The 14,740-nt window shown below is 40.8% G+C and overlaps 1 protein-coding gene across 9 annotated transcripts in view; it reads left to right on the top strand.

Annotated features, from left to right (window-relative positions):
• MCF2L2 (MCF.2 cell line derived transforming sequence-like 2) overlaps positions 1-14,740 on the top strand; it is a 155,583-nt gene that overhangs the window by 122,918 nt on the left and 17,925 nt on the right. For all 9 annotated transcript variants that reach the window (XM_085069129.1, XM_085069128.1, XM_085069127.1 and 6 more), the window contains 6 exons: positions 504-629; positions 4,510-4,731; positions 6,035-6,127; positions 6,546-6,624; positions 9,723-9,795; positions 12,887-12,996. In XM_085069129.1, coding sequence (XP_084925255.1) covers positions 504-629; positions 4,510-4,731; positions 6,035-6,127; positions 6,546-6,624; positions 9,723-9,795; positions 12,887-12,996 — 703 coding nt within the window. The remainder of the gene's footprint in view (positions 1-503; positions 630-4,509; positions 4,732-6,034; positions 6,128-6,545; positions 6,625-9,722; positions 9,796-12,886; positions 12,997-14,740) is intronic.

The raw sequence follows: 14,740 nt of genomic DNA, 5'->3' as shown, positions 1-14,740 counted from the left end.
GTTTTAGAGGAACACAAGTGCCTCAGCTTTTGGATTAAAATATTTCCAAACTCATAATGTTGAATGTCAAACCTGCCAAATTCAGACTAGAAATTAATTTATATTTTTAACAGTGGTAATAAGTACCTGGTGGAACTAATTGTGAAGGAAAATGGGAAATTCTCTAACAACTGAAATAATTATATTGAGTTTCTTTTCTAGCAGATGTGAAGAAAAACACACATTGAATGTAATTCTATGATATGCAAGGAGTTTGTTATAAATGTGTTAGAATGTGTCTAATCTTAAATGAACCCTTAAAGCTTGAAAATGTTCAAACAATCAAAATGTGTGTCCTCTGTGACCACCCTGGTGAATGTTGTGTTTGGGGTTTTTTGTTCCTCTTTTGTTTTCCTACAGTTCTGTTACTTTGTCTATGGAGCACAAATTCCAGGGAGGATTGTCTTATGGTGTCTTCTGGTATAAGAAGTTCTCAAGTAGTTCCCATATCTTTTTTTAATCAGGAAATGCTGAAGTGCAGCAAGAATTCAGAAGGTACTGCTGAATTGGAAGAAGCCCTGGCCACGGTGCTTGATATCATCAAATCAGTGAATGATTCCATGCACCAGATAGCAATCACAGGATATGAGGTAATATCTGCTGCTGCTCCCACTCTGGTCTTGAGCCATCCTGTGTTTCTGTCATCACTGACCATGCTGTGCCTGTGGCTGGTACTGTGCTTTACATTGCCTGTGCCACATTCCTGAAGGATGCCACTCAGTGGCATGTTGTGCTGACCAAAAATACATCTCAGCACATCATGTGGAGGTAGGCTGTTAATGTGGGCACACAGTGGGGCAGATGCAGGATTTTTGAGTAATTGCACCCAAAACTCTTTTCTAGGTGAGAGGTAGAAGTGTGACAAAACTAGCTTAAGAAATTTGCTGAAACTTTGTGACTGCTGTGCAGCTCAAGTGTTTTCAAATCTTTAGCACTTAGGGAGGAAAATTTGGCTTCCATATGAAGTGGGTAATGGAATCCATGCCAATGACTGGCAAGCTTGTTATCTGAAATGTGAAATAACAGCCACAGTACAAATCAAAGGGCACAAATATATAACTCTACGGAAACTGCATTGAAGTCATATGACTTCCAAGAATTAGTACTGACTACCTAAAATGAGTCCTTAAGTGAGAAGTGGAAGTGATTGACACATAAAGGAGAAACAGTCCTGGCAAAATGAGGCCTGAGAATCATGTGGTTGCCCATTTTGAAATAGCTGCGGGGTGAAAATGTCAAGAAAGAAACAATATACTGAGAATTGTTCAAAGAATTGTTACATCAGATTAACAGGCATTAATCCAGAGAAACTATTTTGTGCAGAATCTGACTTCCTGAGAAGGTGCTGAGGTCTACACAGACACTGTCTGGGTGGGAAGATTTAGTCTGGTTTTTGGGATGGGAGTGACCTCAGGAGTTTTGATTTGTATAGTTCTCTTTTGTGCAAGTGCATCTCCATCTGGTATCTGGGGAAGCCATGCCTGCTGCCAACATGATTTTATAAATAAATTTAACTGCTTACTCGTTTAACTGCTTGTCAGAGATCCACTGCTGCACACAGCTGGAGATGCGCCTTGGACTGTGCATGACATTTGGGATGAGAATGTGGGTTCAGCTGTACTGGGTTGAAGGTGAAGCAGTGGCCACCTCGTTCTGGCAAGCACTGAATAGGTGTGGTGACTGCAGATCAGAGAAACACCGCAGGTCATAAATATAACCTTAGATCTCCCAAACCTGACAAACTTAAATAAAGCAGCATATACTTAGTCCATTCTGGTCATGGCTAAGTCTGAGTGTCTCGGAGATTCACTTTAGAATAACTCTTTATAGCCTCTATATTATTATTGCAGACTTGAACCAGTCAATGTGGATATGGAACGTTCATGGATATAGTACACCTTTTATCTCCCCAGTTCCCTTTGTTTCTTATCCATTCATAAAAAGAAAGATAACTTTCCTCCTGTTTCTCAGTAGTTACAGCAATTTAGCAAAAACTTTGTTTTGAAACAGCACTGTAAAGGGATGGGGAAAAGAGCTTCTTCAGGAAAGGTTACATATTATCCTGAGCAGGGGGGATCTATCCAGATTCCTGTCCATATAAATGTTGAAGTCATCCTTTTACCTATTGCTTGCTTTAAAGTGGGAGTAGTTTGGTACTCAGGAATTCAACAGAATATTCCTGTTCCTTTTCAAATTTTACTTTTGAATTTTCCAGCCTTTCACGAAATGCCAAAAAGTAGCTCCAAGTACTAGATTTTTGTCTCTGCTTTCTTAGCTGAACTGAAAAACATGGCAAAGTGGGACATGGTCACTGTTTAACCCAATGCTGACAGCGTTCCTGAGATGATTTGTTACATTCTTATTAAATGGGGTGAAAGTGTGAAAGAAGATACACCCAATAATTTCTTCTCCCTGTTCCACCTGTCCCAGGTGCTCAGCTGTGGTGCCAAATAAACACCTCCCATAGCTGATGAAACCACACGCTATCTTATGGAGACTTTTCCACACAGCTGTGATAGAAATAGTTGCCTGGAACACCTTTCAGAGTGGGATATGATGCCAGTAGGGAAGCAGGTTTTGTGACAGCTGATGAATGCTCCTAATTGCATAGGATATTCTGTTTCTTGGACTTGTGCACATGCAGATTTGAGAAGCTGAACTCTTGTATAAGAAATTGCTAATGTGTAAGTCTGGGGTTGGTTTGGTGTAATTTTTTTTATTTTTAGGCAAAACCACAAAAAAAGTAGGATAAAACTTGCAGAGCAGAAGTTTTACTTGTGTTTCCTACTGTCATCCTAACATTTGTACACAGTCTGGCCTGGGTAGTTTGTCCATGAGTTATGGGGAGAGATTCTTACAAGTTATCATATGTATCTCTCATCTTCCATAAACGTGGGACACTATTTATTGTTCTAACAGGGAATATTTATATTTTAGATAGCAATCAAATCCTCCCTTTTAAATAAACTTCCTTTAGGATAAAATATGACTGTCCACTAGCAGAAATGACCAAAAATGTCCCCCTTTTTGCTGCCTACACTGAAGAGAGCCCAGTGCTCGTGGGCTCATGGTCAAAATCTCCTGTGGGATTGCTGCAGGCTGCCATCCCTGTCTGTCTCTTTCTCCCTGCTTTGGCAGCCTCTCACTTCACTCACTATTATCCCAATCCCAGATTCAAAGTTGGAGAATCTGTATTCTGGATCTCAGTAATCAATGTACTTTTCACAGGCTTGCAGTTTATAGCTGCATGCAGTTGTGAATACAAACACCCACAAAGAAAGATCCAGTTTTATATATTAGAGCTGACAGACTTATCTAAATTGTGGAGGTATTTGAATGATTTGGATCATCTAATAGTACCCTGATATAGAGTGTATAAGTACCTAATAAAGCTCTGGTTTTGCAGTTGAATGTAGGGTAGAGGAGGGGGAGGGAGAGGGAGAACAGGTTGCAATTCTTAGTATAAGAAATTAGACATTCCCTCTTGGAGCCAATGTCTTCAACTTATAATCAACAGAGCATGCAAATGTTGAAAATAAGTACTTTAACAATGCACTGGGCTTGTTCCCTCAACTTATTATACAAAGCACTCCTAGGAAAACTTGCTGTTAAGATAATTATGATTACCATTATTTGTTGGATCCCATTACCACATAGATATTGCCATGTCCTCTATCCACACATTGCCCCTCTCTTAACATAAAACTGTTCTGGTGGCATCTGGGCTAAATATTTATATTGGTTGAAGTATTTACCCATCAGGGGTCTTCAAACAAGGGCTTTAATTTAGAAAGCTCTGGTTCCTGCCTAGTTTCACTCTCCCTCAGGTACTTTTATGGCTCCATGGTGCATTCACTCCCTCTTTGCCCTGGGCTGTGCAGCATTGCATAATTTGCAGATGGTGAGCCAAGGAACTATTGACAAAGCTTGTAAAGACTATTTGCAACAGGAGGGAATTACATACCTACATACCTCTGGGCACTGATCTGTGACTTCAGGCATCTAAGCTCTTTCAAGGTTTTGCCCAGGGATGGAGGAAGCTTGTACAAGAGTGGAAACTGAAACTGGATCTTCCAGAATCAAAGCCTTTGTTTGGGTACTGGACTGCACTGTGCTTTCCTATTGCCTTGAAGTCAGGAGCCTTGAAACCCACTTTTTGTCAGAATAAACTTCCTCTGAGGTGACCAGAGGGGACAGCATGTGTGTCACATGCAAAGAGATCCAGAGACAGATCTTAGATGCTAACTATGAGTGGGGAGACAAACTGGGAATTACGGACACGGAACCAAGTGAGTTAATGGTTATATGAAGAAACCACACAGGTTTAGCAAGTAGCAAGGGGACATGTGCACTCTCCAATGCTAGGGATGCCTCTGCCTGGAATCTTAAACACCACCAGAGGAATGAATTATGCCTGGGACTACCCTGGTTTGAATGTGATGTGTGCTCTCTCTTTTCCTTGCTTGCCAGGGGGATGTCAGTGAGCTTGGCAAGCTGTTGATGCAGGGTTCCTTCAATGTATGGACTGACCACAAGAAAGGGCACAACAAGGTGAAGGACTTGGCTAGATTCAAACCAATGCAGAGACACCTCTTCCTCTACACAAAGATGCTACTTTTCTGCAAGAAACGAGAGGAAAACACTGATGGCCATGAGAAGACAGCCTCATACAGCTTTAAAAATTCATTAAAGGTAATGCAGTAATGGTGGGGGAGGGAAAGAAGTCTGGTGCTCTCACAAGACAAGAGTGTTTCCATGAGGAGATTTGAAGAAGGTGCACATATCTGGAGCTATCTTGCACCCCTGAGTAAATGACAACTACTGTTTAGTTTTGGGCTGGAGACAGACCAAGCCATGTGTCCTGCAACTCGAGATGTGAACCTTGTTCTTTGCAACTTGTCGCAAATGGGCAACTTGTATCAAGTTGCAAAGGCTGCAGCTTCTATCAAGTTGCAAATGTTCTTGCCCAGCATCCCATCAAGAGAAGCCAGACTGCATGGACCTGCATCTCTCAGCGTCCTGCCTGTGGGTATCCTCCAAGTGCAGTTCCACTGCAACTTTTACTATGGACACAGTTGAGCAGATATATTCTGTGACAGTAATAGCTACAGATGAATCAGTAGAATTGCAGTAGAATTGCCCTTTTATTTGCAGAAGTGAAATTTCCAGGTATGCGTCAGGACATTTTAAGTTGGGAATCACAAGTAGGCCACATTTTCCCTCTAAGCACATCGGTGTGACATTTGTGACTTTAGCCACCTAACAGAGATCAAGTGTAACATTCCAGACTTATTACAGGGTACTGAGACAGGAATTGTAACAGAACCTGGTTCAGGGCTTGAACCAATTCATATAAACATTTCATGTTTCTTTCTGTGGAGATAAAAGGAATGGTAGCATAACACTGTCTAAATCTTTAAATCAGTTCTGAGGTGAATGAGAGCAAGAGGTGGGAACAAATACAGGAAGAAGATGAGAAACTGGTTAGTAGCAGCGGAACTTCAAAATTGTGATTAAGAGCTTTTCATTTAAGAAGTAGAGAATTATTTTCTTCTGGTTTTTTGTGTTGTCTGGGTTTGCAGATTAGTCATTAAATCTCACAAATCCCTGCTCCATCCTTATTTCTCTCCCACCTCAACAGGTCAGTGATGGCAAGTGAAAAAACAGTCTTCCTAAAACTGAAAACTTTTCAAGGTGAACAAGAGCCAGGATGGGGTTGAAAACTGATCCACAGTTTAAGCAATAAAAAAAAGAGGATAAATTAATGATCAGACATTAGCTTGGGTTAATTTTGAACACTCTTTTTCCCTTTAGCAATCAAAAAGACAAATGACAAATTAGATATTGAGAAATAACATGTTCTGAATTTTATTTTTAATGACTCCCCAAGGTGCAGAAGTGAATGCAGCCTTCTAAAAATGCTTCTCAGATGACTGAGTTTAAAGACTATTGACATTTTCCAGATTCCAGCTTCTTCTTTTCCATTTTGAAACAGATGAGCACTGTGGGCATTACAGAAAATGTAAAAGGGGATAACAAGAAGTTTGAGATCTGGTATAATGGCAGAGAAGAAGTCTATATCATCCAGGTAATGACAATTTGTTTTGTTTCCAAGGACTATGCTTCCTTTCAATTGAATTGTTTTTAAGAATGTTTTTAAGAAGTTTTTACTGTCCTGTACATGCCAGAAACAATAGCCATTGAAAGCTTCATTGTTGTGTACTTCATTCATTGAGGCACTGAAGTGGCCAATTTATTGTGTAAATGGTCATGATTTTGGCTAAAAGAAGAAATAAATTAACGGGAAATTTCTTGGAATGCTGGACACAAAAGCAAGGGCAGGTCTTTAGATTTGTGGTAACTTTTCCATCCTTAGGAGCATCTTCTGCTTTGCTCAAAGCTGGCCACAGTGTTCCAATCCTTGGCAAATTTGACAGGCAATGTAGGTCAGGACTGCCCACATGTTTTAATTGGATCTGCTTTGCCTTGTCCTCTTCTGTTCTCAGGCATCTTCTGTTGAGCTGAAGAACACCTGGATTTCAGAGATTCGCAAGGTCCTGACAGGACAGCTGGAAGCATGCAGAGGTAGGGCACACAGAGCAGCATCTGGGAATGTGTCCTTCCTTCTGTGGCTGTGTGTGACAGCTTGGGGCTGGGATGGGTCACAGTGTCAGCCAGTACCACTGGTGAAGCCAGCAAGGACCAGCTGGGAAGTTGCAGCATTACTGGGATTTAAACCCCTGTCCTGGTCAAAGAAAGTTCATTGGATTTTTAGAAACTACATGGATAACTATTCCGTTCACAGCTAGTCTGAGGAACATGGTTTTCTCCTGTTGTCCCTCTCAAGCCACAGCTCTAGAAGTATCCTTTTACATCAGCATGTGAGGAGATGAAATCCCAGTCTCACTCTGTGCCTGCTCACAAGACCTGGATCAAAAAGTCTCCTTCCACATCCGTGACTGGACACAACAACTGCTCCTCTGTCCTACTGTTTGCTTTCTTTTGTTTGGGCTCTGAGGGTTTTTGTTTTAAATATAGTCACCCACCTTATGTTCTAAATGTCAGTTTTCCCATCTTTCCATCTTAGTGACCTCCCTGTAAAACATGGTTAATGACATTTCCCTCTCTCACAGAGATGTCACCATGAAGGTGGTTTGTGATGTGTTCAACACCATGAATGGTTGAAGCCTCATAAGTACCTGAAATAATGACACCCTGTTTAATATAAAATACTGAATCCCAGACAGACAAAATTCAGTCAGGTTATTTCAGATGGTAAAAGAGCATAATGATGATAGCTATCATAGATGCCATTCTATTTATTCTCTTAGGACAAAAATACTCACACCTGTGTCCACTACAGACATTTCCTGGATCTTGGCACTGCTTCTCACCTTGTTGTGTGTCATTTTCTGCTTTTCTCAGACACTCATCTCTCTTTAAAGCAAGGCCAGCAAAGCCTCTCCACCCACATCCTTCAAATTCCTAAGCAGACTTTGTCCAAGGTGGAAACCTGTGTCTGTGCTTTAACTTTAGAGGTCACCTCTATTTTAATTGTCTGTTTCACAAAGACAATGAGTTCTTACAGCCTCCTTAGGTAGAAGGAAACAATTATGCACATTAGCCTCAGCAACTGAATCCATCCCATAACAATATACTTATTTACGATGCTTACTACTCTGGTCTTTTGTAGCTGATCTTGTCTTAATCCTTTCTCCTTTTTATTCTGAGTTTTACTGTGATCAATTCATCAGGAACTGCTGAGGAAAGACCTTAAGATTCTTGTTAGTGCAGATTCAGGACTGGCTCTAGAGGCTTTCTGACATGGTTTGTAATATTTGCTTCTGAAGTATAAAAGCTAGTGTTACTTAGGCTACCACAGAAGACTTGCTAATGGAGAAAATGTACATATTTAATAGGATAGAGTGCTAGTCCTACATTTGTGTTTTGTAGGCAAAGGAAATGAAGCATTTGTGAAATCTTTATAACATACAAGACCTATTAGCTTGAGTTACTTTGCATTTTCCAGAGAAAAATAATGCAGGAATCAAGACTGAAAGTTTTTTGAGGCATTTATATTTTGATGTTCTTTATTGTTGTGTCCTAAGATCATACGATTCTAGAATATTTCAGGTTTCAAGGGACCTCAGGACATCACAGTCCAAGGTCCTGCTCAAAGCCCAGTCAGTTATTGGTCAGACAAGGTTACTCAAGACTTTATTCAGTCTGGTCTTGAGAACATCCATGGATGACTTTCATTCTACTCTATGGGTAAAGTCAAGCTTTCCTTCATTGTCAATCCAGCAGAACAGCAGTCAGAGGGTACAAATTATATCTCATATGCTATTGCAACTCTTCCCATTGTGTTTCCCCAAATGATCACATGAATCAAAACCCGTATTACAATACTGATGTCAGGAAGCACATGCTTTGTCCTGTGGTTTTAAAGTTTCTATTTCTAATGACTCACGAAAGAAGAGGCCTTAATCCAAGACTGGATATTTTTACAACTGTGCATTGCAGTGGGAGAAGGAAGAGGAGATATATTTGTTTGTGTGGCTGTTTTTAATGACTGTTGTTAGAAGTTGCACAGGGGGTTGGAATGTTGGCAGGAACCAGATGAGATGGATGAGTGAAGGGCAGAGAAGGTGGCCAAAGGTGTGTGATAAATAGTTTAACATGTGGGTCACTCGTGTCCAAAAGCTCGGTGCACACAGCCCTGTCACATACTGCAGTGAGCATGGAATGCTAACAAGGCTTGGGTACCACCTTGATCCATCAATCCCAAATAACCCAGCTGTCTCTTGCAGGCAAAGAAATTACTGATGCAGCTTAAGGGATTTGTGTAAGGCTGTGAATCAGTTGCCAAACCCAGAAATGGAGCTACTTCCGACTCCCTACCCAGCATGTGCATTTCTCCCCCACCAACAAAGGACTTATTTGAGTTTCATCTTTCAGTGCTGCCCCTGTCCCCTTGTCACTTCTCCTTCATTGGTAGGAGGTTCATCTTCTTTCAGAGTGAAATAGCCTAGGGATCTCAGCAGTCTGGGAATTTTAAGCAGTTCCTTCCATTGCTTCCTCACTTCTCAAGTGTCTGACTATCCTGTCTGAAATCCAGGCTGTCAGCAACTTTCTTGTAATTTTTCTTCACTCAGCATTTACTGGACAAAGTACAAGTCTGTTGCTACCTTTCAGCCCTGCAAAAAGAGTGAACAAGGGGCATATGAATAACATTTTCTGATTACTGTTTGTCCAGCATGCTGAGTAAAAACATTCTGCAGAGAGATGGGGATATATTCTACCACAGGGCTGAGTATGCAAAAGGACTGATGGACGTGTTGCTAAATCCAGAAAAAGCTGTGAGCCACAGAACTTGTATTCTGGGAAAAAAAGCCATTATGTCCATTCTCTAGGGCCATATCATGCAGTTAGCTAGTAAGAGGTACAGAGCAAAGAGAAGGTAGTACGGGAAGAAATCTCTTCTGCGGTGAAAAATTATGAGTAGAAGAGTTGTTTGGTGAGGTAAAAGGTGTCATTAAGATCTTAATATGCCTTCCTCTTCAAGTACAAGTATTTCATTTTGATTGCAGTGGCACTCAAAACCTCTCCTCTCCTGTTTCTCTCCCCCACCTTAAGCAACTTACACAATTTGGAGCAATTTCTTTTTACTTTTTCTTTAACAGAAGCAAGTCAACTGCACCAAAGAATCACTGAGAGCGTGTATCATGCACCAATGGATTCCTCCAATGCCAGCAGGTAACTACAGCTGCCTTGGCATTTCAGGGCCATGTTTTGTCTTGCCTTTGGGATTTTGCAGTACATAAATTCTTAGGATTTGTGTTTAGCTTCCTGGATATGAACTTACTTGACAGTCTTCAAATTCTTTAAAAATATATAAATACAGATAAAGGTTTTGCTCAAGAGAGAACTAACATCACAATGCAGAATTAATTTAAAAGATTAGCTCAAGTTTAGACAAAACATATTGGAATATTTCCAGGATGTTAAATGGAGCTGTTAGCAAGTTTTTGTAATGACCCAATTGCTGGGCAAGTTTAATGTAAGTTGGCATGGGATATCACTGTACAATTTTAGCAGGATCAACCAAAAGATGAGATCCCAGGTAACACAGCCAGCCTTTGAGAGTTGTACAACTCAATGCCAGAAATATTAAACAGATGTAATGCTATTAAACCTGCACCATGTTTTCTCTACGCTTGGTTAATTTGCTTTGTTTAGGGTTTGAGGGTTGAAATCTTCCAGCAGAACCACCTTGGGAATAGGAGAAAATTATTCCAGTAAGATATGAAGTGCAATCACAAAAATGTTTCAAAAGAATTCAGGTGTGTGTCCTTACAAGGCTCTTAAAATGAGATTTTTCCAGAGCAGAAATTATAGACAAATGTGTCAATAGAAAATGAATTAACTCCAGGAAGAAAGGCCATGTTATCAGCTATTTGGCTGAGAATGGACTAAACCAAAGGAAAAATGAAGTGTTTGTTGTCCTCACTCTGCCAACTGTGCCAGAGAAGGAGAGGTCAGGTGCTCCTACTCCAGATTCCAGATTATGAATGGAACAAGAAGAATACAGTGAGTCTTCATGAAAAAATAATGCTCTGAGCTGTGAAGTTCAGGGTGTCCCATTATCTGTATTACATATCTCCAAGAGAAGCGAGAGCAGAGGAATTGCAGCACCAAGCTGCCTTTGCACTCATTGATGTGAAATGGTGGATCCAAAATTCCTCAGACTGTGGAGCCATTTCTGCAGCCTGTTTTGGGATGCTGGGTGGAGGCAAGGAGGGGAAGGAAGAGGCAGGACTGTGATAGCCACCATGTGGGCACAGTCTGTGTTCCTGACTGACATGACCAGACAGCCCCAGTTGTGAAAGGTGCTGGAGGCTATTGGAGACAGCATTGCTAAAGAGCAGCCAGGACCATCAGTGCTCTGCCAGCAGATGGAGGCTAATTAATCATTGACATTTTATCTAGCCAATAGACACCTACTCCTGGGTTGCCCTTGTGTGACAGTGACTCTGCTGTTTGCTGGGAATTGTCAAACCTCTGCTGTGACATTGGGGAAATCTGTTTGTGGGACGCTTTCCACTCCCCGAGCAGTATCTGTCCCATGACAAAGACTATCCTCTTTACTGTTTATATAAACACACATCACTTGGGACTGCAATTCCATGAGATAGGGCAGGCCTGACTTGGGATTGGAGCTGAGGTGCTGGCAAAAGGGACACTTAGAGCCAGTGTCCTTAATCCAGGCAGTTATTGAGTGTCCCTAAGTCCTGTTCAATCTTTTTCAATTCTCACTGTCCAAATTCTTCCACAAAGTTTCACTGCTTAATCCTGAAATAAGACACCCTGTGGTATCCATTGCTGCTGTATCTCTCTCAAGGAATGGCTGCTGCATTTCATTGATAATGAAATGCTCCCTTTGTATTGTTTTCTAATCTATTTAAACATATGAAACTTAAATAGACTATTGTTCTAACTACTTAACTATCTGCTCTGTTGGAAATGACTGATGCAGTCATACATCCATGTAAAAATATCCTGTGAACATGGATAAACACAAACCCTTGGAATTTGGCTGCAGATGCTGTTTCAGAAATGCTCGTGTGTTCTCTTGGTGTCTTTCTCACAGCTGTAAATCTTTAACTCTGTCAGCTGCATGTTTCACGGTTATCCCAGCCTAGCTGGGAAGGAGCAGAGGAAAAATAATAAGGAAATGCGAGTGTGCTTTGGATTTGTTCCCATATTTATCTTGAGCCCCATTTTGTACCTGACATTGGGCTGCAAAATCACATTTTGATTTAGTACAAGAGGTAACAGACCTTGCTAAGATTCCATCAGAAACAGGTCAGAAGTTCAAATGCAAAACAATTAGTCCTGGACTGCCTTATATTTAGAAAAGGTATTTACAGATCTCTGGTATTTAAAATGTTTTAAAGTTTTTAATGATATCTTGGACCTTCCCTTACAGCAGAACAAACGCTGTGAATAAGTGTAGCAGTTCATGTGTTGATTGTAACCAGCAGTTTAATTAAGCAGCTGATATATGTCAATAACAAGCACTTTGGCAAAGAGTATTTCAAATGTGTAGATACAATGAAATATGTAACTGTCATCTGCCAAAGATAACAGTCAAACACCCAAATTAAACCACCAGACATTTGCAAAACAATGAGGATAAGAACCACAAGAAAACTTTGCAGCATGAATATCCTACAAACCTGGGATGGAAGTGTCCTTCCCATTACAGATCCAAGGCTGGTACCTGGGCAGATCTGTCAAGGTAGATCCTTCCATTTGTGATTCAGTTGCAGACAGGGATATCCCACTGGGATTCATGTTTTCAAGGAGTAGAAGAAACAGAAGTTGGGGAAGCCAATAGAATTTATATGTTGCTCTATGCATGGCATGACCTCTACATGACCATTCAGTGTCCATTTCTCTCCTGGAGACAAATGTATTTATGCTGCAAAGGATGGAAAATCAGGGTTATCTTTGCTTACCTGGCTTCCCACTCCAACCTGCCAAATCTGTTGCACTTGCAAAGAGAGCTTGTGCAGACAACCAGCTTATTCCTCCATTTTTCCCTTCTCTACTCTGACAAAGCACATCCCTCACTGTGTGGTGTGGTGTGGAGAGGAGGCAGGACAGCTTTTTTCCACCATACATGCCTGCACAGATGCAGACTTTTATAGCACACAGCATTTTAAAACCAGCCCTTTGTTCCTTAGGCTTCCATGTCTTAGGGTAAAAAAGAATGACTAGTACTCAGTGCTTTATTAGATGCTAATCAGAAACGTTACTATTTTTGTATTTCTTTTGTCCCAAGGTATAGCAGGAAGTCATCAAGTATATATGAAAACAAATCTGAGACATCAAACGTGGAAGCATCTAATAATAAAAACAGGAATTCCAGTCCCAGCGCCAGACAAAAGAGAGGTAGGAATTCTGACAGGGCTTTTGCTTCCAAAGGGTAATACTTTTATATTTGCATGTATTTGTGAAGTTTGATGAGGATACTTTAAATCTATGTTGTTTAAACCCAGCATAAAAAAACCCCAATGCTACAAAGCTGAGTGACTGCACTGTGAAACTTGATGATCACCAAAAGGCATTACCACTCTAGGATTCTTGAGTCTGAGTTTTGGTGCTTTTAAAATCTTGTGTTTTTCAAAAACAGAACTTTGGGACAAGAATATGTGTGTTTTAACCTTCAGTAAAGTTGATTTCTAGACATATTTAATTTTTTTTTTTCTACAGACTTTGCTAACTGATTTCCTTGTTTTAAGTCAAGGAAAGTTTTTTGCCTCCTCTGTGTACACCAATTCCCCTTAGGTGTACAGTAAATAAATCCACACGCAGTCACAGAAAGTCCCTCCATTATTTGAGGCCATAAATACAATAGATCTTCTATACAAGAGAGGTTAAAATAAACGCTAAAAAAACTGTATCTCATCTGACAGTAGCAGGAACAGAAAATCTTTGACAGCAGTTTCTCTTTTAGGCAGTATTTCTTAATGTTGAACTAAGAATTTTCTAGTAATGTAAAAAAGAAAATTGTGAGGTCTTAAGAAATTAATGCCCAAATAAAGCCTAAAGTAACATCCCCTTTGTAAAAAGAGGTAGTAAAAAAGAAAGTGGAATATATTTTCATTGAAAAATAGGCTATTCACCAAAAGATTTTTTCCTTGCAATAAGTTTTCATGCTGGGAAAAAAAGTTAGGGATTCTTCATTAAAAAATCCAATCTTAAAAAATTGTTTAAGTACAATTTTATTTTTTAAAAAATTAACTTCTTAAAAAAAATTATAAAGTGGAAAAGCAGCTTTTCCTTTGAAATTCAGAAACCCCTTAAAAAAAATCCAGGAAAATTACTGATGTTTTCTAACTGTCCAGCTTACTCAAGAGTGTGGGAACTGGGATCACCCTCTGTGCCGACTGTCATTCTTCTGTCTTCTGCTTTCCCATGATCAGCTCCTCAGGGCTCTGGCTGGGATCCCACTGGCTCATCATCCTCTGGTGGGTGGCTGCTCCTGCAGGGCTGGGCAGTGAGTCCATTCTCGTTTGGGGATTCGGGTGCCCTGTGCATCCTGAGCTGCAAACCACTCTGTTCAGAGCCAGCAAAATGCTCTCCAGCCCAAGATGTCCCACCAAAACTCGGCTCTGTGTCCCTGCGAGGCACCTACGGCTGGGGCTCTGCAGGGGCTGAGCTCAAAAATGTCCAACACCCGGCAGGGAGCCTGGGGTTCTGCCAAAACTGTCTCTTTTGTGCCACCTACTGCCTGTAAAATGCACCCAATATCGGTGCAGTTAATGTGAACACAGATTATTTTAAAATATTGGGGGTTTTCTGCAGTACAGAAGGGGAGGCTACTATTGACAAGCTATTTCAGGTTCATTATCCTTATGGATAAGTGCCTGTGGCAGAGTTTTCTACATATAAACCAGTGTTTTGCGTGGCCTGGCTCGTGGAGTCACTGCCTTGAAGTTAAATGGGAACAAGTCCTGCAGGAAGCTGTGGGGATCCCTTTGTCTGCCTGCCCTGCTCTCAGCAGGGTCAGCTGGAGCAAGTTGCTCACAGCCATGTCCAGGTGGATTCTGAATAGCTCCAAGGATGCTGACTCCACAATTTGCCATGGGAATGCCATCCCAGGTTTATCTCCTTTCACAGTAAAAAAGGTTTT

Source organism: Lichenostomus cassidix, chromosome 9 (assembly GCF_008360975.1).
Source record: "Lichenostomus cassidix isolate B80296 chromosome 9, HeHo_3.0, whole genome shotgun sequence".
Lineage (NCBI taxonomy): Eukaryota > Metazoa > Chordata > Aves > Passeriformes > Meliphagidae > Lichenostomus > Lichenostomus cassidix.
Note: the sequence above shows the minus strand (reverse complement) of the source record. Positions and strands in the feature narration are given on the sequence as shown.